Raw genomic sequence first — 22,665 nt, 5'->3', positions numbered from 1 at the left:
CCCATCTAAAATTCATCCTATTGTGCTTCCTGGAGATTTTTGGCCTAACAATTAACTTCGCCAAGAGCGAAGTAATGGTTTTGGGATATTCGGGCGAGGAGAAACTTAGTATAGAGAACATACTTAATTGCCGTGTGGGGACCTTCCCGACCACCTACCTTGGCATGCCCATCAGCGACTCTCGCATCCTAGAGAAGGATTTGAGGCCCTCTGTGACCAAGATCCAGCACCGTGTGGAGCCGTGGCAAGGACGTTGGCTGTCCAAGGCGGCTCGGGTTGTTCTGATCAACTCGTCTTTGATGAGATTACTGATGTATTTTATGGGATTCTATAGTCTTAATGAATCCCTTCACCATGATATCGCCAAGTACCAGTCCCGGTTTTTCTCGGAGGGGAAAGACGATAAACAAAAACATCACATGGTAAAATGGTAAGATATATGTAAACCCAAGGACCACTGCGGTTCTTGGCATTTATCTCATCCAAACGGATGAATATTGCCCTCCTGGCTAAATGGCTATGGAGGATAGCCTCCGACGAGGGAGGTTTGTGGTCAAAGTTGTCAGAATCGTGACTCAAGTCTTAGAATCTTACAATCTTACGATCCAAACTAGCCTCTCTGATTCTGTATTCGGGTTAAATACCTTCGTGGACATCCACTAGCGTTTGCACCTAGGTCTGGGGGATCGTAGTTCTGGTAGTCCATTGTTCAGCTCATGCCAGTTCTGTAGATATGCTCCTCCATCGATGTGGGATGGGGGCAATTCCACTTTAATTTGGCTTGATCGATGGTGTGGCCCCCAGGCCTTCGCCACTCCCTTCTAGTCTCTCTTTTGCATTTGCACACAACAGTTCATCTCAGTAGCACGCCCTCTACCCGACCTAACTGGTATCGCCTTCAGGAGGTCCTTCGGTCCCGCTGAGTAGGACCTCTCGGATGAGTTAGTTTAGTGTGTGGCTCTATACTCTCCGTCCCTAGAGGAGGATGTAATCCACTGGCTACTTGAGCCTAATGGACGGTTCTCCACCAAATCTCTATACCAAGAGGTCTTGCCAACTCCGGGACAAACCGAACTGGGTGTCCTGTAGGAATTTAAGTTGCCGCTAAAGATCTGTATATTCCTGTGGCAGCTGGTGCGCGGCTGGGTCCCATCCAGGACGGAGGTGATGAAAAGGCATGGACCATCCGATGGGTTGTGTCCTCTCTGTAGGGTCCCAGAGGATTGCAACCATATTTTTTGCATTTGCCCCGCCGCTAGGTTCATGTGGAGTTGTTTACGGGAGGCGATTGGGGGCAGTTGGTGCCACGACAACCTACCTGAGATGTATGCTGAGGTGCTTGGGTCACACAGCGCCGCTGTGAGACCGACCCTCTGGGTTACCATAGGTGCCCTCCTGTGGACTCTACGGAATATTCGTAATATGCTTATGATAGAACATGTAATTCCTCTCCGTGCGACTCATGCATTTCTCAAATTGCGTGGCTTTCTCTAACTATGGTGGCCGCTTAGTCGGCGCAACGACCAACACTCCATCGAGACAGCTATCGCTGCATGGAGAGCCGTCGCCGCCCGCATGTCTTCCTCTCCAACTCCGCCGCCTCGTCCTCCTCCTGAGCCGGATTAGCTTATTTGTCATTAGACTATCTTGGGGATTATTGTGCTGCTCCTCCAGCAAGACTTCCTATTATCGTTTGTACTTTGGCCATGGTTGTGTGCCAGTTGGCGTGTGCGTGTGCGTGTGTGCGTTGAAACTTGTGGTGTCTTGTATGCTTTGGTCGAGGCTTTATAATATAAAAACAGGGAAACCCTTTTTCGTCATAAGGGCATGTACAACGACGATTAGTCAGTTGTGTGTATCTCCTTCCAGCTAGGATTTTAGTGTACCTAGTGGAAAGAGAAAAGCAAGAAAGAGGCAGTACGTCTGTACAATAAACAACGGTCTAATCCCATAAAAGTCGCATCTTAACGTTAGCCTTTTTGCCTTTGTATGAGGGGTGTCTAGAATGAACTGTTTTCTTCTATGAGTTGAATCTATTTAACCCCCTCGTCTCGGCTGCAGTTTCTTTGAAGTTTAGGCCCTATATAGACAGCTATGTAGATAGACCATTGCAAGCGGTGTCTATATTGCCGTCTATACTTGACATGGCATGGTATTATAGCTAGACAGAACAGGTCTACACAATTGTACATGCCCTAATGGATCCGCATAGCTTAGTCGATGGTTGGAGAGGGGGATAACTATTGCGTTGCTGGGCCCAAACAAGAGCGTATCACAATTCCTCTATTAATGCTGACCAAAATTTCAATGCGTATCTTACAGGATAGGTGATGTATTGTACGGAACAGTATTTTGGAAAAAGGTTTAGAATAGTTTAGGCTGGTTGTAATGGGAGTATCATATACTAGTATCATGCATATGATACTAGTGTATGATACTACATCCGTAATGCATAGTATCATATAGTACAGTACTCAATTCTCTATTGTCATGCATGACAATAGAATAGTTCATTTATTGTCATGCATGACACATAGTAACACAACATTTAATATAATACGGTATTATAATATGATACTCAATCCTTTCTTTCTTCATTTAATTCTATACTACATCATCAAATATACCTAGTTGACATGTATAATACTACTTATGATACTACCATTACGGCCAGCCTTATCCCGGTATTTGAGCGGGCATCTCAAGACCAGAACAGACGGCTAGACCATGCACGCGACCTCCCGTGCATGGGAGAAAATCCAGTCTCGGGAATGAGAGGACCGAGTGAGTTTGCATGTTGCTCGGGCGAAGGAAAAAAGGTGCGGGCTACGGAAGGATTTTGCATGCGGGGTGTTAATGGTCCTGTTAAACGAGAATGAAAGTTGGGTGACAAAACATATGTTAAATTCTACCTTGATATCTATAATTTAAGATAGTGACCTTGTATGTAAAAATAGAGAAAGTACTATTTTACAAAAACGACGTCGTACTAGTGATTAGAACACAAATGTGTATATTCTGCTAAGAGTTTTACTAAGAGCATGGTTAATAGTATAGCCACCTGCTGGCTATAAGCAATCTTATAGCTAGTTTTTACAATAGTTAGCTATAAAAGAGTACTACTTTTATTATATATGGTTCATCTTTCATTCTCACAAAACACCTAGGAGCACGTGCTAGAGCTGGTTTTTCACGAAGAGCCCGCTTCCCTTCTCTCTCCTCTTCTCTCTCATCCAACTCAGCAAAAATATAGTATTTTAATCCTTATAGCCTGCTGACTGTATCTTATTGTACTTGCTCTAAACTCTATGGAAATAATCCTATCGTACCTTTTCAAATAATAACGAAGAAGCAACTTTTGCACAATTGGGAAGACCCCAAATTCTGTCCATTTTGCGCAATATTTGACTTGTAAATTGATAAATACAGCCTAAAAAATTACACACATACACAAGGAGAGTATCCAAAATATACGCCATCAAAACAGCACAACCATATGGCAACTTTGCAAAACATTATGAACTCAAAATCAGGACTTCTTCTCAAAAGCCCAAGCTCACCAACAGAATTAATACTCCTGCCAACAACATCCTTGGCAGGGTGGAAGTCTGCACGTTGAATGCCGAGCTTGGCGATGCGGTGGGCGGAGGCACCCCTTGCTCCGCAGAGCTCTTGATCGGGCACGCGTAGTTGCAGCTGCTCGGGTCAACCACCCTGTACACGCCCTTGCTGGTAAGCAGGTATAGGTCCTTGGCGTTGTCCTCGCCGAAGGAGAAGATGTAGCCCAGTGACGGCAACGGGCTCTTGGCCGCGACATCGCACGGGATCGGGGACGTCTTGGAGCAGCCGAATGTCAGCGGCGTCACGTTGTATACCCCGCTGTTCTCTGGCGTCTCGATTCCTGACCACATGGACTGCGCATACAGGTCCGCGTAGATGTATCTGCACGCACGCAAGGACAAGATGGTATTGACACATAACGACATACGCATTTCACTGTCACAAATCGCCGGGGACTGTCATGAATGAAAGCAAGAACAAAATGAGGTGGCGAATGAAGTCGATCGAGGTGTGTAATTAATTATTACCTGCCGTTGAGGCAGGGATTGGTCATGGAGCGATAGACGTAGCCGCCGATGATGGAGGCAGAGCCAACGTTGTTGTTGACGGTGTTGTGGGCGTAACCCATGACGGGGGAGATGGCGTTGATGGAGTCGACGGAGGTGTTCCCACCGGGAGTTGACAACGCCGGGTAGGACTCGGGGCCTTCGAACACGCGCCACCCGTAGTTCCCGCCATTCACTACTAGGTCGACTTCCTCGTACAATGACTGCAAATTCACACGGATTTTGTCACGAATTTAGTAGCACAGATTATGGTTATAAGAACATGGGGATAATTAAGGGAGGTTACCTGGCCGACGTCGGCGCAGAAGAAGTAGGACGGCTTCATGGAGTCGAAGCTGCAACGCCATGGGTTCTTGAAGCCCATAGCGAAGACCTCCGGCGCGAACTTGGGATCCACGGAGAATGGGTTGTCTTTGGGGATACCGTAGTTGCCCCAACTAGGAGTGCTGTTACCAGCTACACGGTACGTAGTAGACATTTTAATATGAAAAGTCGAACTTGAGTATAATCGTGAACGATAAACAGTTGCGACTAAATACGAAAGTGGTACTGACGGATTTCAGTTCAAGATTGCTCTTCTTTACAGTTTCAGTTGCTATATTCAGTTTTTGTTTGTTTGCAAAATAAGATAAAATAAATGGATGACTTTCAAACTGGATCAATTATTTTTACTTGTACTCTTCTAGATAAAGGTCCTGTTTGAAACCATCCAGATTATATAATCTGGTTTTTACAATCTATTATGTATCCAAACATGACAGTTTATATTGTAGATTTTAAAAAACTAAATAATCAGATTATTAAAAACTCATAATCTACTCTACCCCAGCTAAAACCAGATCATGGATTACTAATGACCTATTACCTTCGTTAACTTGGAGATAATTACCTACTGCCACCGTCACCGTTCTATTTTTATAAACAGGGCAGACATGTCATTGTACAATGTAAAACCTGAATTACAGTTTATATAATCTGCCTCCAAACATGCCCACCTGGATTATTTTTATAAACCAGATTATATAATTTATCTTCATAATCCAGATTATTATAATTTATTATAGTTCCAAACAGGGCCAAAGTAAATTGAGTTTGTGGTTGCATTATTACTTGGCATGTCGTTGACGTCGATCCGGATGATCTTCCCGAGCAGGGTCCCCTTGTTCTGCGCGAAGTTCCACGGGTCTCCCACGCTGCCACCGTCGCCCATCATGAAGTACATGTAGCCATCTCCGGGGCTGAAGAGGATCTGCCCGCCGTGATGGGTCGTGAACGGCAGCCCGAGCGTCATGATCCGCCTCGCCTCCGTCGGGTTTGCGGATGTCGCCTGAGGCAACAAAGGGTCGCGCATCAGCACAGAAGCAAACGCACACATCGCCGGACAAATTGAGATGATGGCGTACGTACCATCGCAGGCGAGCCGGAGGACGAATTGGCGGTGTACTCGGCGATCACGCTCTGGTACTGGCACGGCTGCGCCCCATTGTCGGCGCCGAGCTTGGACGGGTCGCAGCCGATGTCAGAGTTGCAGGCGCACCTGCCAGAGCACGATGCCGATTGCGTCTTGTCGCAGCTGTAGGAGACGAAGAACCGTCCGTTCTTCTCGAAGTCCGGGTGGAAGGCCATGCCGAGGAGGCCGAACTCGTTGTCGAAGTGCACCTCGTCGGTGATGTCGAGGAACGGGTTGGCCAGGTCCAGCTCCAGCGGCTTGCCGGAGCCCTGCGGCGGCACGGTGGCAAGGAACACCTTGCCGGCCTGGTTGCTGAGGAACACGCGGTTGGAGCCGTCCGGGTGCGCCGCCATGTTGAGGTACGAGCCGTTGCTGACGCGCTCCAGGCACATACCGTTTACAGGCGGCGCGGCGCGGGTCGCATTGAACGCCGCGGCCTCACCGTCGAAGCAGATGGACTCGCCGCCCAGCGCCCCGCAGAAGTCGCCCTCCGACTCCCACACCTCGGCGAGCTTCGGGGCCGATGCGCCGCCCTTGGGCGGCTGGAACGGCGACCCCGGGATGGACACGTCCTTGCAGGTATGCCACACCTGCGCGCAGTACCCCGTCGCCGCGGCCACGCCGCTGACACGGCTCGACACGCCGGTGCTGTTGCATAGCAGTGGCACCGTCCGAGGGCTTGTCCTGACGGTGAAGAGCTCGCCGGCGTACGGGTTGCATCTCTGCAGCAACAACAGCATCCCCATTGTCTCATGGCCGAGCCTTCCATACCCATGTTAATCCAGTCCAGCGAGTGAGCAGGAAACCGTACCGCGCAAAGGATGGACTTGACGAGGTCGCCGCACGGCGTGCCTGAGATGTTCATGGCGGCGAACTGCTTCCGAACAGCGGCGTCGTCCGTGGTGTTGCAGCAAGCGGTACCGTTGTAGCCGCAGAACGAAAGGGATCCGTTGACCGCCCTTGGGAACGCTGCTCGACACGATCGAAGCATAATAAATCAAAAACTGCTCGGAGAAACAACACATAGGAGCTGCAAGAAATCGACGGCGTACTCGAGTCCATGCACAGTTTCGCGCCATGGCTGTCCTGGACGGCGAGGAGGAGGACAACGGCGACGATGGATAGCATCGCGGTCGCCATCGACGACGACCTCATGGTTCCCGGGAAGGAGGAGAAAGTGGAAATTGCTCAGGGCAGAAATGGGGCCGACGACTTTATGGAGGCTTGGGGAGGCAGGAGTTGACCAAAGATTGCGATTAGCAAGGCAATCAATGGACGACATGCTGGATAATGGAAGCTGGAGCAGGCAGGCGTTGACAAAATAATGGGATTTTTTTTGAGCCAACCAAACAATGGGATTAGCAACACAATCAATGGACCACATGCTGGATAATGACAACTACAGTATGCCCGTATTAGATTAGTATATATGAGCCATCCAAAAGAATCATATGAGATGAGCATTAGCCTAAGCTGCAATGATGGAATAAGTTAGACTAAACGATAAAACTAAATGATGAACGTTCCCAAATTATTGTGGATGAGGGTTTAATCAAAAACTATAACTAGGCTAACTAATTATGTGTGTGAGTTGTTTGTCAATAATAATAATAATATGCGTGTGAGTTTATTAATTAAGATCCACTTTATATACGTGTGAACCACGTTCAAACTGAGTGAACCGGCGGTTGGGCCTAGTGGCGGACCATTATGCTATAAGGAATGGTATACAGTCAGCAGTCTATAAAAGATGTCAATTAGGATTTTTAACAACGTGGCAGAAAAAGATAAAGGAGAGAAATTGTGTCCTTCTGTAAAATTAAATACAGTCTGCTCCGAAAAAGATCGCTGCTTACCAACGCCACATTTAGGCACTGTTTGTTTCAGAAGTTTCAGGACTTTTGTTAGTCTCAACTAAAAAGTCCCTAGTCTATACCCGTTTGTTTTCATGGACTAAACAGAGACTACAGGTCATTAAATGACATGCGAAAAGACCATGTTACCCCTAGTAATGTACTAGAAGTTATTAAATGACATGCTAAAAGTGGGGGCACTGTTGAAAAAAGTGTCAAAAAAGTCTCCAAAAGACCCTCCCATAGGGACTTCTTCCTTTAGTCCCAAATACCCCTTTTTAGTCCCTAAAAGTCCCTCCTGTTTGTTTCACATGAGACTAGAAGAGACTTTTTTTAGTCCCTACATCAAAAAATCCCTGGAAACAAACACCCCCTTAGCGTTGTATAAATAGATCGTCTGTTGTGGTCTGAGACAATCTCATATTCTGTTTTTTTAGGTGCAAAACTCACCACGTGTAAAGTCAAAATTTTCGATCGTGGGTATTGCTCCAGATAGCCCAATAGACAACCTAATGTACATGATGTCTTCCGTATCGCCTGTAAAGTGACGTGTAGGTGAAGTATAGACAACATCTGTCTAACCTAATATATATGCCCTAAGGTGTTGTTCAGAAAATATATCGTAAAGATAATTTTATTAGGGCATCTTCATCAACGACCCCTACAAACGGACTCGGTATTCGCCCGCGTGGACAGTTATATGGGAACCGTGTGAACATTTTAAATGGAATTTGGACAAACCGACCAAATTTCATGCAACCACTCCCACAAGTGTCTAAAGGCTATATCATGCATCAAAACTACATATGAACAAGTAAATTGAACATGTAAGCTAATTTTCATGGTCACCAACAAAACCAAAATAAACAAAATATAATTAGGATAATTAGTTTTATGCCCCTATTTATATGAATTTGTTATGAAGTTTTAAAAATGACGGTCAAAGGGCAAAAGCATAAGAATTGCAAAGTGGCTTGGACACAACATGTGAGTTTATGAAATTAGGGGTAAAACAACCGAGTGGGACACAAGTAGGGGCATAAAACTAATTATCCCAATATAAATCTATAGAAGAAACACTAATTGGATCAATCGGGGAGTCATATATCAAAGAACAATTCCTGCGGTCAGTTTTGAAAATGGAACTCCGAGTAAGAAGATCGATAATTATGCAAAAACAAACAAGACCTCGAGCAAGACAACAAGATTGAATTTTTCTGAAGGTGAAGCAACATTCAATTTTTCTCAAGGTGAAACAAGATTTTTTGCAAGGGTACTAAGTGAGTGGGGTCCTTTGGGACCCACAAGCTCACATGGCTCGCCCAGGAGGAGAGCGCATCACCTGAGCTTGTGGCTCCCTCGTGCAGCCCCCCCTCTAGGTTGTTTTGAGTGCCAAACATTCTTATTTATTCCACAAAAAACATACTAAAATTTCAAGACATTCTAAGAACTTTTATTTTGGGATATTTTTATTGCATAGAAAACTCAGAGAACAAGCAAAACTGGGTATTCTAGTGCATTAAACTTTATTCAAAACTAAAAAACATAGGGTAAACTAAAGTTATAGAAAGTTGTGCTTACAGAATTCATCGAGCATATGCTCCTAAAAAGAATGCATTCACAAGGTTGATCAAGTCTTATTAACGAGCTATTTCCGAGTTGCGTAAAATTGAAGAACTTTTGTATGGCAGTAAGTTACCTCAACTTGGATAGGCATGGTTCCAATGATAATAGTTTCACATTTTCTTTTGGAGATCAAAAAAGGAAATTCAAAGTGTCCAATAGTGATTGTCATAACTTTTTCGTTAGAATTGAGACTGTTTACTTTATTTGGCTTCCTCGGGAAACAAACCGTATGATCATGGCCTTTAACATGAAAAGTGATCTTGCTTTTATTACAACCAATATCAACATCGGCAGTAGTAAGAAAAGGTCTTCCAAGTATAACTAACATGTCGTCGTTCCTTGGGCATATCAAGAATAATAGATCCTGTTAAGAGAGTAACATTAGCAACTACAACTAGAACATCCTCACAACACATCAATAGGTATAGTATTGGATTTGTTAGCCATTTGCAACGAAATTTCATTGGGTTTCAACTTACTCAAGTCAAGTCATTTATAAGGAGAGGAGGGCATAACACTAACACTAGCCCCAAGATCACATAAAGCAATTTTAACATAATTGTTCTTGATAGAGCATAGTATAGTAGGTATCTTTTGCTCTCTTAGCTCTTCATGTACCTTTCCCTTGAAGGATTAATATGCAAGCATCATGTAATTTTAGCCTCATGATTTTTTTCTTTTATTAGTAACAATGTCTTCCATATATTTGACATAAGGAGGCATTTTCATAGCATTATTCAAAGGTACTTCCAAGAATATAGGTCTAACCAATTCAACAAAGCGATTGGAGGCATCTTCATCTTTAGATTTTGAAGCTTTACCAGGAAATGTCATAGGTTTTTAAACCCATGGTTCTCTTTCTCTACCATGTTTCCTAGCAGCAAAATCTCACTTATCATATCTTTTATTCTGTGGTGGTGGGTCATGAATATCAACTTTAGGTTCTATTCTACCTCATTGTGAGTTTCGTTATTATTACTAGGTGGAGCATCATCATGATCATCATTAGTATTATCACTACCAGTCCACACATTCTCATGACGAGAATGTGTATTAGCATCAGAAATAGAAACATTATTAGGATTGTTATTAGTTTTTTTTCTATAACAGGTTGAATAGAAGCATACAAAGTTTTATTCTTACTCTTCTCATTTTTCTTCTCACGTGAACTAGGTACACTATCATTAACCTTTTCAGAATCTTGTTCAATTATCTTAGGATGAATCTCACGAACAAAAGATCCTAAGTGGATTTACCACCTCTAGTATCTCCTCCATAAGTGTTCTTATTAAATTTATTACGCATGACCCTAAAGAAAACATTTTTTTATCTATCAACTTGTTCAAGTTAAGTGACCATAGAAGAGTGCTTCCTTAAACCTTTAACATCGTTGGAAATTATAACTAGCACATCACTGTAGAGTTCAATCAAGATAGCATTACGTTTTAATTGATCACTTATTTGCATATTGAAATTTTTTTATTTAACGATAAAATTATCAAATTCATCTAAGCACTAAGATTCATTGTAAGTAATGTCACCCTCATCGAACCTATAAAGAGAATTTACCTCTACTACCTGTGTAGGGACATTGAGTCCATGTATTTATTCAATAGGTGGTATATTCTTGACATCTTCAGATTTAATACCTTTCTCCTTTATAGAATTCTTAGCTTCTTGCATATCTTCTAGACTAAGAAATAAAATACCACTTTTTCTGAGTTGGCTTACAAGGTGGTTCGAGAAGTGTCCAATCATCGGCATTTCTCAATAAGTTATCCAACAACTATGAGCCCGTGAAACTACTCTTTTCCTAAAAACACCACCAACACAACTATCTAGGTAGTCCATAGAAGCATATGTTAGTCCATTATAAAGGATATTAAGTATTTCATTTTTCTTAAGAGCATGACGAGCAAACACATCTAATAACCGGGGAAGCGTCCCCCAAGCTTGAGGGAGATCATTTTCCTCAAGTTGTTTAAAATTATATTTCTTGTAAGGCAGCTTGTTTCTTATCAGTAGGGAAATATTTATGAGTGAAGCAATAAATCATATCCTGTGGACTACACACACAACTAAGCGTAACATCATTAAACCATATTTTTGCATGACCCTTTAATGAGAAAGGAAACAACTTAAGAATATAATAGTAATTGATTTTATCCTCTTGAGCAAATAGGGTGGTAATATCATTTAGTTTAGTGAGATGTGTAACAACTATTTCACATTCATAACCATGAAAGTGATTGAATTCTACCAAAGCAAGAAGTTCAGGATCAATAGAGTATTCATAATCCTTAATAGTAACAAAAATGTGAGAAGTTGCAAACTTAGGATCATATTCCATCATTTCATTCACGTTCCTTTCTTTAATTACAATCGTAAAACCTTCCATGCCATTATGAGTATCATAACACACAAGATCTCTAATAAACTCCTCAGGAAAAGTGTAACCTTTAGGTATATCAAGCATCTTATTTCTAGTAGGAGCACGAGGAGTAAAATGAGACTCTTAATTTTCATGAACTTGAGTTTCAATTTCCATGGCTTTAGCAATGTGAGCATCTAGCAAGTCACCAATTAGCATAGTAGTATTAACAAACAAATTAGAAGCATCACTATGATGCTCCCAACTTAATCATACGCTAGTCATACAGGCAAATGCGTACGATCAAGATTAGGGACACACGGGAAGATATCGCAACACAACTCTAGACACAAATTAAAGTCATACAAGCTTCATATTACAAGCGAGGAGCCTCGAGGGCTAGAATACATAAGCTCGAATATACACGAGTCAGCGGAAGCAAATAATATCTGAGTATAAACATAGAAAACAAGTTTAGCCTTAAGAAGGCTAGCAGAAACTTAACATGGATTGAAGAGGCAAGGTCTCGTGCGTGGGAACCTCCTAACTACTCCTGGTCACCAGCGCCCTCCACATAGTAATAGGCTCCCTCGGGTTAGTAGTCATCGGTGGGATCATCCATCTCCTAGGCTCCATGATCTGATTGCGACAATCGTATCAAGAGGAAAATGGGGAGCAAAGCAACGGTGACTACTCATATAAATTACTCGCAAGACTGACATCAGAACTATGCTAAGGTATGCATCAGTATCAAAGGAATGGGGCTATATCTTTGGACTGACTACAGAAATGCTAGAATAGAGAGGAGGTCTAGTCCTATCGAAGGCTAGCTTCTTCATTATCTTGCAGCATTAGAAGGGTACACATGACTAACACATATGTCATATTGTTGCAGCAAATTTATTAAGTGCGCCCAGTGATCCTTCCCCGACTCCGTGCGAGAAAGCAGTCTCATAGCCATTCATTCATGTTAAGTCACAGTTCTAGTTGTATCATCCCTGTTACAGTGGACATGGCTATACAACTCCTAGTCGTCCTGTTACAGTGGACATGGCTATTCGAATAGTTCAATCATCCCTGCAGGGGTGCACCATATTTCCCGACATGCTTGATCAACTCCGGTCGGACACACTTTCCTAGGTCATGCCCGGCCTCGGGAGATCAACACATCGTAGGCCTACATAGGATCAACAAAGAGACCAGCCCGCCGGTCTAAATCCTAAGCACGCAGGGGTCTTGGGCCCATCGCCCTTTGCACACCTGCATGTTGCGTGGAGGCCAAGATTAGTCCTGGCACCTCTTATACAAGATCAATGTTTACGCGGACCACTCGGGCGCACGCCGCTCCAATGCTGACGTTCGAAGAGCTTCGGCTGATACAATGATGTTGAGTGCCCATAATTGTCCTCACATGAAGGTTCGTGCCAAAAGGTCAATCGACCAACTCGGATCAAATACCTAATCCCATTAATGTTTTGTTAATTGTGGTGACTATCAATTATCCATGATATGTGGTCTTGTCTCCCCCTCTCGAGGATGTGTGGCAAGGGCCAAGAATGCCCGACCATGCCTCATCGCAATCATGCGGGAATCCACCTACACCACACATCTCATCATGTTCGAGTAGTAAAGTGAAAGTAACCGTATGTCTATAACATCGGAGGAATCTGAGGTATATCACCCTCGACGGATTCCATTTAATGAAACCGTCAAGGTGACTAGAGAGGAACCACCCTAGGTGGATCACGCTTGACGGGTTGCACGATAGAGTCGTTATCGGAAGTGGTGAAGGAGGAATCACCCTCCGTAATCCACCATTGGTTAACTACACTATAGAATTTACATCAGGAGAACATTACGAGGTATCACCCTCGATACTTGATAGTAGCTCCGCAGAGTCATACAACTAAGGGGTGTGTGAAGTGATGTGACTGGTCATGGCTTATCGATCGGTTCACTACTTGGGAAAACCCTAGCTGTAAAGCGGGGTAAAGGCCTACCAGTAGCGAGGGCCCCCTCGCTACTGCTACGATGCTACAACTAACTTTTAGTAGTAGCGCGGGTATCACCCTATGCTACTTCTACATCTGGTAGTAGTAGCATGGTTACCAACCTCGCTATTGCTAATTGGCTATAGTGTGGGTCAGGCTTGCGCTACTACAAACTAATTAGGAATTAAAATAATAAATTCCATCCATGGCTGTTGTTGGGTGTCATCATCCCCTCCATCCATGGCTGCCGCTGGTCCTGCAAGAGATGAAACTGTCCATGGTGATGATGCGTCCCCACCCAACTCGTGCCTTCACCTCTCATCTACTGCTGCCACAAACGAAGAGAAAAATGTTAGAAAGGGGAAAGATAGATAGTGAGGAGTAGGAGGAGGAACTCACCCATGGCCGCCGGAGTTGGAGCTGACGCCTGAAAAATAGATAAACACTGATGACGTGTTGCTTCTTATTGTTGGACCCTTGACAATGGTGTTCGCATGTCCTCGTGAGGTGCAAGTGGTTGTGTCCATGGAAGATCTTGCCGCCACCTTGGAAGACATTCTTCTAGTCTCCCTCTCTTCCAGTAGTGGATAAGGAGGAGGAACAAGGGGGAGGGGGTTCTGGTGGGATAGAAGGTTGCCGGATTTGGGTGAGGCGCCAAGGTGCGAGGCCGGTGGTGGCGGTGGGAGATGAAGAGAATAAAAGGTGGGAGGGAGAAGGAGAATAAGGAGAGTGTGGATTTGGGTTTGAACCTCCGCGCTCTATGTGTACACATCTCTTCGTGGGTCTATAGTAGTAGCGCGGGGTTATACCCAACGCTACTATTATGGCCTGTCCCGGGGACACGATGGGGCCCATTTAGTAGTAGCACGCAGTTTACACACCGCCCTACTACTATCAACTTAGTTGTTGCGTGGGGTATTGATGACCCACAAGAATAGGGGATCAATCGTAGTCCTTTCTATAAGTAAGAGTGTCGAACCCAACAAGGAGCAGAAGGCTGTGATAAGCGGTTTTCAGCAAGGTAATAACTGCAAGCACTGAAAGTAGCGACAACAAGTGATGGTGTAGCGAGGTGAAACATAGCAAGCAAAGAGTAGCAACTAACAAGTAGTAGCAACGGTGCAGCAAGTGGCCCAATCACTTTTGTAGCAAGGGACAAGCCTGAACAAAGTCTTATAGGAGGAAAAACGCTCCCAAGGACACACGGGAATTTGTGTCATGCTAGTTTCATCATGTTCATGTGATTCGCATTCGTTACTTTGATAGTTTGATATGTTGGTGGACCGACGCTTGGGTACTGCCCTTACTTGGACAAGCATACCACTTATGATTAACCTCTCTTGCAAGCATCCGCAACTACAAAACAAGAATTAAGACAACGTCTAACCATAGCATTAAACTACTGGATCCAAATCAGCCCCTTACGAAGCAACGCATAGACTGGGGTTTCAGCTTCTGTCACTCCAGCAACCCATCATCTACTTACTACTCCCCAATGCCTTCCTCTAGCCCCAAATATGGTGAAGTGTTATGTAGTCGACGTTCACATAACACCACTAGAGGAAAAACAACATACATCATATCAAAATACCGAACGGATATCAAATTCACATGACTATTATCAGCATGACTTATCCCATGTCCTCGGGAGCAAAAGTAACTACTCACAAACATAATCATAATCATGATCAGAGGTGTAATGAATAGCATCAAGGATCTTAACATAAACTCTTCCACCAAGTAATCCAACCAGCATCAACTACAAAGAGTAATCAACAGTACTAGTAACCTTACAAGTACCAATCGGAGTCGCGAGACGAAGATTGGTTACAAGAGATGAACTAGGGATTGGAGAGGAGATGGTGCTGATGAAGATGTTGATGAAGATGCCTCCCTTCCGACGAGAGGGGTGTTGGTGATGACGATGGCGACGATTTCCCCCTCTGGGAGGGAATTTTCTCCGGTAGGATCGTCCTGCCGGAGCTCTAGATTGGATCTGCTCAAGTTCCGCCTCGTGGCAGCGGCGAAACCACGAAAAAGCTCCCGATTGATTTTTTCTGGAACGAAACCCTTCATATAGCAAAAGAGGGGGGCTAGTGCGCCGTCAGGGAGCCCACAAGCTTGCCCTCCGCCACCAGGGCTTGTGGCGCCCTGGTGGCCCCCCTCTGGTACTTCTTTCGCCCAGTATTTTTTATATAATCCCAAAAAATTCCACGTAACTTTTCAGGGCATTTGGAGATGTGCAGAATAGTGGACTAAGATTTTCTCCTCTTCCAGTCCAGAATTCATGCTGCCTGAATTCTCCCTCTTCAAATAAACCTTGCAAAATAAGAGATAAAAGGCATAAATATGGTACCAGAAAGTAATATAACAGCCCATAAAGCAATAAATATCAACATAAAAGCATGATGCAAAATGGACGTATCAACTCCCCCAAGCTTAGACCTCGCTTTTCCTCAAGCGAAAACCAAGTTCCATAAACATGTCCACATGTTGAGGGACGAAGATGTCGATAAAACATAATACAGACATGAGGGCATCATGATCACACATAGAACATCAATACATCACAAAGATTCTTATGGGAAAGTAACAATTCCTTCACAAAGCAAAGCATGAAGCAAAAACCTTACCGAGAAGTAACCAACAATAGTCCAAAGTCATTGAAGCAATTGCAATTTATCACAACATCAGAAAGAGTCAAATAAGATCTTGTAAGGCAAATCCACATACTCAATCATCTCTTTTGTTTTCCATAATTATTATAACTCACGTGGTACTCATGGTGTCAAAGTTTCAGCTGGACACAGAGGAAGATAGGGGTTATAGTTTTGCCTCTCAACGATTTACCTCAAGGGTAAAGTCAACAATAATAAAGCATAAGTACTCAACTCCAAGTTGACATATGAATAAAGATCTTTCCCAAGCATGTGACGGTAGCCAAGACAAAGGCAAAATAGGGAATTGGTGAAGATCACCATGACTCTTACAATGGCAAAAAGTAAAGGTACAAGATAGGCCCTTCGCAGAGGGAAGCAGAGGTTGTCATGCGCTTTTGAGGTTTGAATGTGTGTCCTCTTAGTGCGAAGGAACGTCACTTTATATTGCCTCGTGTGATAAAGAACTTTATTATGCAGTCTGTCGCTTTTATGTCTTCCTCATCACAGGTTCGTATAAAGCTTATTTTCCACACACTAATAGATCATACATATTAGAGAGCAATTTTTATTGCTTGCACCGATGACAACTTACTTGAAGGATCTTATTCAATCCATAGGTAGGTATGGTGGACTCTCATGGCAAAACTGGGTTGGAGGTTTATGGATGCACAAGTAGTATCTCTACTTGGTGCGGGAGTTTTGGCTAATATGAGGTGGAAGCAATCGTCACATGCTAAGGTATCTCTAATCATATAACATTGTTTCGAACCAAGCAAACACAATTCATTATGTTGTCTTCCTTGTCCAACATCAACTCCTAAGCATGTAATAGTTTGGTGAGTGCTCACAATTGTAAAAAGTGCCTAAGATGATATATTTATATGTGAACCTCTCTTTCCTTATTACTTCTTATTAATTGCAACAATGACTGAGGTCTTTGTTGATTTATTTTCAACAAGTTTGAATCATCATACGTGTCATTTGTGAAGTTATCACTTTCCATAAGATCGTCTCATGATCTTTCATGCTATCGTTCTTCTCATACTATTGATCATGGCACAAAGCAAAGCCCTTGACTAAGATACTCTTTATTATATAGCTCGTAAGCTCGAATACATCGGGGGAGAGACAAAAGCAAAAGACTCAAACTAAACACTAAAGACTTATTCCTCTAAGAGAAGAAATAAAAACTGAAAAGGAAAGAACTAAAACAAAGGTAAAAGAAAAAGATATAAAGGTGATATGATACCAGGGCAACTCCCCCAAGCTTGGCAGAAGCCAAGGGGATTGCCCATACCAATGCTTAGTTGTCTTCCTTCGGTGGTGAGGGTGGTGGAGTTGTCGCCTTTGATTCCAAGAGAGCTATCAATCTTTGATTTATACCTTTGAGATCTCAAGAGTTCAATCAAGGATGGAGACAACACGTGGAGGAAGGGTTGGAGAAAATCCACTCCTTCAACGTCTTCAATGTTGAACATAGGTTGAACTTCCTCCCTAGCTTGGGTTTTCTCCTTAGCTTGGTCCCTGGCTTCCGTGACTTCTACTCTTTTCAGATCAGCATCTACTTCCTCATGAACTTGGTGAAGATCATTCTCCCCAACAGATTCCTGAGACATCTTTGTTCTAAATCTGCGGCAGAAACAGACTCGAAACAAAAACAAAGGAAGACTGCACGATACGGAGATCAAAACCTTCGGGCGAGTATATATTGATTTTTTCTGGACCAGAAGGAGTGCTCTGCAAGAAAACGGAGTCCGGGAGGCACACGAGGTGCCCACAAGCCCTCCCTCCGCCACCAGGGGGTAGGGGGCGGTGTCCAAGCTTGTGGCCGCCTCGTGCGCTCTCCGGACTGCTTTTTATTTTTCTAATTTTCCAAAAATTCCAAAACGGAGGAAATTTCCTATTGGGAAAGCGTCGGAGTCCAATTTCTTACCGAAACAGACACCTCTTCGTTTTCAGGGTGTGAAACAGGCTGATAAACATCACTTATGCACTCCTCTAGAGTTATGACATTGATGATATTGCTCACAACATTTATGGGAGTACCAGAGATGTAATGCTTGATTCTTTGCCCATTTACTACTCTGGGAAAATTTCCTTTCGTGTTATTGATTTTGATGGCACCGGAACGATATACTTCCTCGATAACATAAGGACCTTCCCATTTAGAGAGAAGCTTGCCTGCAAAGAATCTCAAACGAGAATTGTATAGCACGACATAATCACCTACATTGAACTCTCGTTTCTGTATTCTTTTATCGTGCCATCTCTTAACTTTTTCCTTGAACAACTTGGCATTCTCATATGCCTGGGCCCTCCATTCATCTAACGAGCTGATATCAAACAACCGCTTCTCACCGGCAAGTTTGAAATCGAAGTTGAGCTCTTTGATTGCCCAATAAGCTTTGTGTTCCAGCTCAAGAGGTAAATGATAGGCCTTACCGTAAACCATTTTATACGGTGACATGCCCATGTGATTCTTATAAGCAGTCATATAATCCCATAGTGCATCGTCAAGTTTGCTAGACTAGTTCTTTCGAGATCTATTGACGGTCTTTTTTAGGATCAACTTGATTTCCCTATTACTCAACTCCACTTGACCACTAGACTGAGGATGATAAGGAGATGCAACTCTATGGTTGACATCATACTTAGCGAGCATCTTGAGGAAAACACCATGAATGAAGTGTGAACCGCCATTAGTCATCAGATATCCAGGGATTCCAAATCTTGGGAAAATGACTTCTTTAAGCATCTTAATAGAGGTGTGGTGATCATCATTTTTAGTAGGGATAACTTCTACCCACTTAGTAACGTAATCCACAGCAACTAAGATGTGAGTGTACCCATTGGAACTCGGGAAGGGTCCCATATAATCAAAGCCCCAGACATCAAATGGTTCAATGACAAGTGAATAGTTCATAGGCATTTCCTGACGCTTAGTGATATTTCCTATTCTTTGGCATTCGTCACAAGACATGACAAACTTACGGGCATCCTTGAAGAGAGTGGGCCAATAGAAACTTGATTGCAATGCCTTATGGGCAGTTCTATCTCCAGCATGGTGTCCTCCATAGGCTTCGGAATGACACTTCTGCAAGATCTGTCCCTGTTCATGTTCAGGCACACAACGTCTAATAACACCATCTACTCCTTCCTTATAAAGGTGAGGATCATCCCAAAAGTAGTGTCTCAAATCAAATAAGAATTTCTTCTTTTGTTGATAGATGAAACTGGGTGGTATGTATTTGGCTACGATATAATTTGCATAATTAGCATACCACGGTGCACTATGTGAAGTGCGGATGACATTTAATTGCTCATCACGAAAGCTGTCATCAATAGGTAGTGGGTCATCAAGGACATTCTCTAGCCTAGACAAGTTATCTGCTACAGGGTTATCAGCACCCTTTCGGTCAACAACGTGCAAATCAAATTCCTGTAGCAGGAGAACCCATCTGATTAGCCTAGGCTTAGCGTCCTTCTTCTCCATAAGGTACTTAATAGCAGCATGATCAGAGTGAATAGTGACTTTGGAGTCAACTATATAAGATCTGAACTTTTCACATGCAAACACGACTGCTAAAAATTCCTTCTCCGTAGTGCCATAGTTTCTTTGGGCACTGTCTAGAGTGTTACTAGCATAGTGAATAACATTCAACTTCTTATCAACTCTTTGTCCTAGAACAACACCAACAGCATAATCACTAGCGTCACACATGATTTCAAAGGGCAAGTTCCAGTCAGGTGGTTGAACAATAGGTGCGGTTATCAAAGCCTTCTTAAGTATTTCGAAAGCTTCCTCACAATCCTCATCAAAAACAAAAGGTACATCCTTCTGCAAGAGGTTGGTAAGAGGCCTAGAAATCTTAGAGAAGTCTTTAATGAACCTTCTATAGAAACCAACATGACCTAGGAAACTTCATATACCTCTGATATCTGTGGGGCAAGGCATTTTTTCAATTGCATCAACCTTAGCCTTATCAACTTCAGTGCCTCTCTCAGGAATTTTGTGTCCTAAGACGATGCCTTCATTAACCATAAAGTGGCACTTCTCCCAATTCAAGACGAGGTTGGTATCTTCGCATCTCTGTAAGACTCGATCAAGGTTGCTGAGGCAATCATCAAAGGAAGACCCGTAAACGGAGAAGTCATCCATGAAAACCTCAACAATCTTTTCACAAAAGTCAGAGAATATAGCCATCATACATCTTTGAAAGGTGGCAGGTGCATTGCATATGCCAAAAGGCATACGTGTATAAGCAAAGGTACCGAAGGGGCAGGTGAAAGTGGTTTTCTCCTGATCAGATTGAGCAACAGGTATTTGTGAGAAACCTGAATAACCGTCTAGAAAGCAGAAGTGTGTGTGTTTTGATAGCATTTCTAGCATTTGGTCGATAAACGGCAAAGGATAATGATCTTTCCTGGTTGCCTTGTTCAGTTTTCGAAAGTCTATCACCATCCTATAACCACTAATAATCCATTGTGGGATTAGTTCATCCTTATCATTAGGAACGACGGTGATACCTCCCTTCTTAGGTACGCAATGTATTGGACTTACCCAATCACTACGAGCAACAGGATAAATGATTCCTGCTTCTAGAAGCTTTAATATTTCTTTTCTAACGACCTCTTTCATCTTAGGATTTAATCTCCTTTGATGATCAGCAACTGGTTTAAAGTCAGGATCGGTTTTAATCTTGTGCTGACATAGAGTAGGACTAATACCCTTAAGATCATCAAGAGTATATCCAATAGAAGCCCGGTGCTTCCTTAGAGTTCTTAGTAACTTCTTCTCTTCGTGATCTGAGAGGAGAGCACTAATAATAACATGATATATCTCCTTCTCATCAAGATAGGCATACTTAAGAGTATCAGGCAACTGTTTAAGCTCGAAAACAGGATCACCCTTTGGTGAGGGAGGATCCCCAAGCAGTTCAACACGCAGGTTATTATTGGGAATAGGATATTGTTCTAAGACAATTTTATCTATCTCATCTCTCTCCTCCATATGCATATCATTTTCATGATCAAGCAGATATTGCTCTAAAGGATCCGTAGGAGGTACGGCAATAGAGGCAAGAGCAATGATTTCATCCCTACCAGACGACTCTTTTTCATGGGGTTGTCTTCCAAACTTGGAGAAGTTAAATTCATGAGACACACCCTAAAAACTAACTGTGATAGTCTGCTTAATGCAATCAATGTGAGCATTGACAGTGTTGAGAAAGGGTCTACCAAATATGATGGGACAAAAGCTATCTTGTGCAGTACCAAGGACGAGGAAATCAGTAGGATACTTCGTCTTACCACACATGACTTCTACGTCTTTCACAATTCCTAGAGGGCAGATAGTCTCTCTATTAGCTAGCGTAAAAGTGACATCAATGGGTTCTAACTCAGGAGGTGCAATCTCATCTTTGATTTCATCATATAGAGAACGGGGTATTGCACTAACACTAGCTCCCATATCACATAAACCATGGTAACAGTGATCTCCTATCTTGACAGAAACAACGGGCAGGCCAACTACAGGTCCGTATTTGTCCTTCGTGTGAGGTTTAGCAATTCTAGCGGAGTCCTCACAGAATTTGATAACATGCCCGTCTACGTCTTCGGCTAAGAGATCTTTGATAATAGCAACACTAGGTTCAACTCTAATCTCCCCAGGGGGTGCAACTGGTCTAATGTAACCCCTACGTATCACTGTTGGAGCTTTAGAATAATCCTTTATCCTAGCAGGGTATGATGGTTTCTCAGTGTAAGCACAAGGAACATCAGGATCACTAAAAGCAATGACTTTCTCCTAAACTAGATTGGTTTTGGCTATGTTGCTTTCTATAGGAGGATGATATTTAAACCACTTCTCTTTGGGAAGATCAACATGAGAAGCAAAAGATTCACATAGAGAAGCTACTATCTCAGAGTCAAGTCCATACTTAGTGCTAAAATCTCTAAAAGTGTTTGTCTCAACAAAAGATTTAATGCAATCAAACTGGAAATTCATACCTGACTCCTTACCTTCCTCCTGCTCCCAATCTTCAGAGTTGCATTTGATTCTCTCCAATAAATTCCACTTGTGATCAATATCCTTCTTCATAAAAGAACCGGTACAAGAAGTGTCAAGCATGGTACGATCTTCATGAGAAAGCCGAGCATAAAAGTTTTGAGTGATGATTTCTCTCGAGAGCTCATGATTGGGGAATGAATATATCATTGATTTAAGCCTCCCCAAGCTTGAGCTATGCTTTACGTGTCACGAGGCCAAAAGTTATAAATAAAGTTCAGATCATGATGTACTAAATGCATAGGATAAAACTTTTGATGAAATTCCAATTTCAACCGATTGTAGCCCCATGATCGAGTATCATCACATAGCCTATACCATGTCAACGCCTTATCCTGCAAAGATAAAGGAAAGACTTTCTTCTTTACCTCATCCTCGGGCAAACCTGCAAGCTTAAATAAACCACAAACTTCATCTACATAGATTAGATGCAAGTCTGGATGTGAAGATCCATTTCCTGTGAAAGGATTAGCCAGCAGTTTCTCAAGCATACCCGAAGGAATTTCATAAAAGATATTTT

General features: G+C 43.0%; 1 protein-coding gene across 1 annotated transcript; it reads right to left on the bottom strand.

Moving 5' to 3' along the window:
• Nucleotides 1-3,356: 3,356 nt before the first annotated feature.
• LOC123408577 (HIPL1 protein-like) lies at nt 3,357-6,830 on the bottom strand. The gene is made up of 7 exons (XM_045101652.1): nt 6,630-6,830; nt 6,389-6,546; nt 5,535-6,299; nt 5,238-5,454; nt 4,414-4,583; nt 4,089-4,330; nt 3,357-3,942 (listed from the first exon to the last, which is right to left on the bottom strand). Exons 1-7 carry the CDS (start codon nt 6,730-6,732, stop codon nt 3,543-3,545), a joined length of 2,055 nt encoding a protein of 684 aa, XP_044957587.1. The 5' UTR covers nt 6,733-6,830; the 3' UTR covers nt 3,357-3,542.
• Between the last annotated feature and the right edge of the window lie 15,835 nt (nt 6,831-22,665).

This window comes from Hordeum vulgare, chromosome 7H (assembly GCF_904849725.1).
Source record: "Hordeum vulgare subsp. vulgare chromosome 7H, MorexV3_pseudomolecules_assembly, whole genome shotgun sequence".
Lineage (NCBI taxonomy): Eukaryota > Viridiplantae > Streptophyta > Magnoliopsida > Poales > Poaceae > Hordeum > Hordeum vulgare.
Note: the sequence above shows the minus strand (reverse complement) of the source record. Positions and strands in the feature narration are given on the sequence as shown.

Excerpts from the sequence above, each read along its gene's own strand:
- LOC123408577 (XM_045101652.1), bottom strand. The coding sequence starts at position 6,732 with ATGAGGTCGTCGTCGATGGCGACCGCGATGCTATCCATCGTCGCCGTT. Across the intron at positions 6,300-6,388 it reads TCAAGTCCATCCTTTGCGCG|AGATGCAACCCGTACGCCGG; the intron begins GTACGGTTTCCT and ends TTGTTGCTGCAG. Across the intron at positions 5,455-5,534 it reads CCTCCGGCTCGCCTGCGATG|GCGACATCCGCAAACCCGAC; the intron begins GTACGTACGCCA and ends TTGTTGCCTCAG.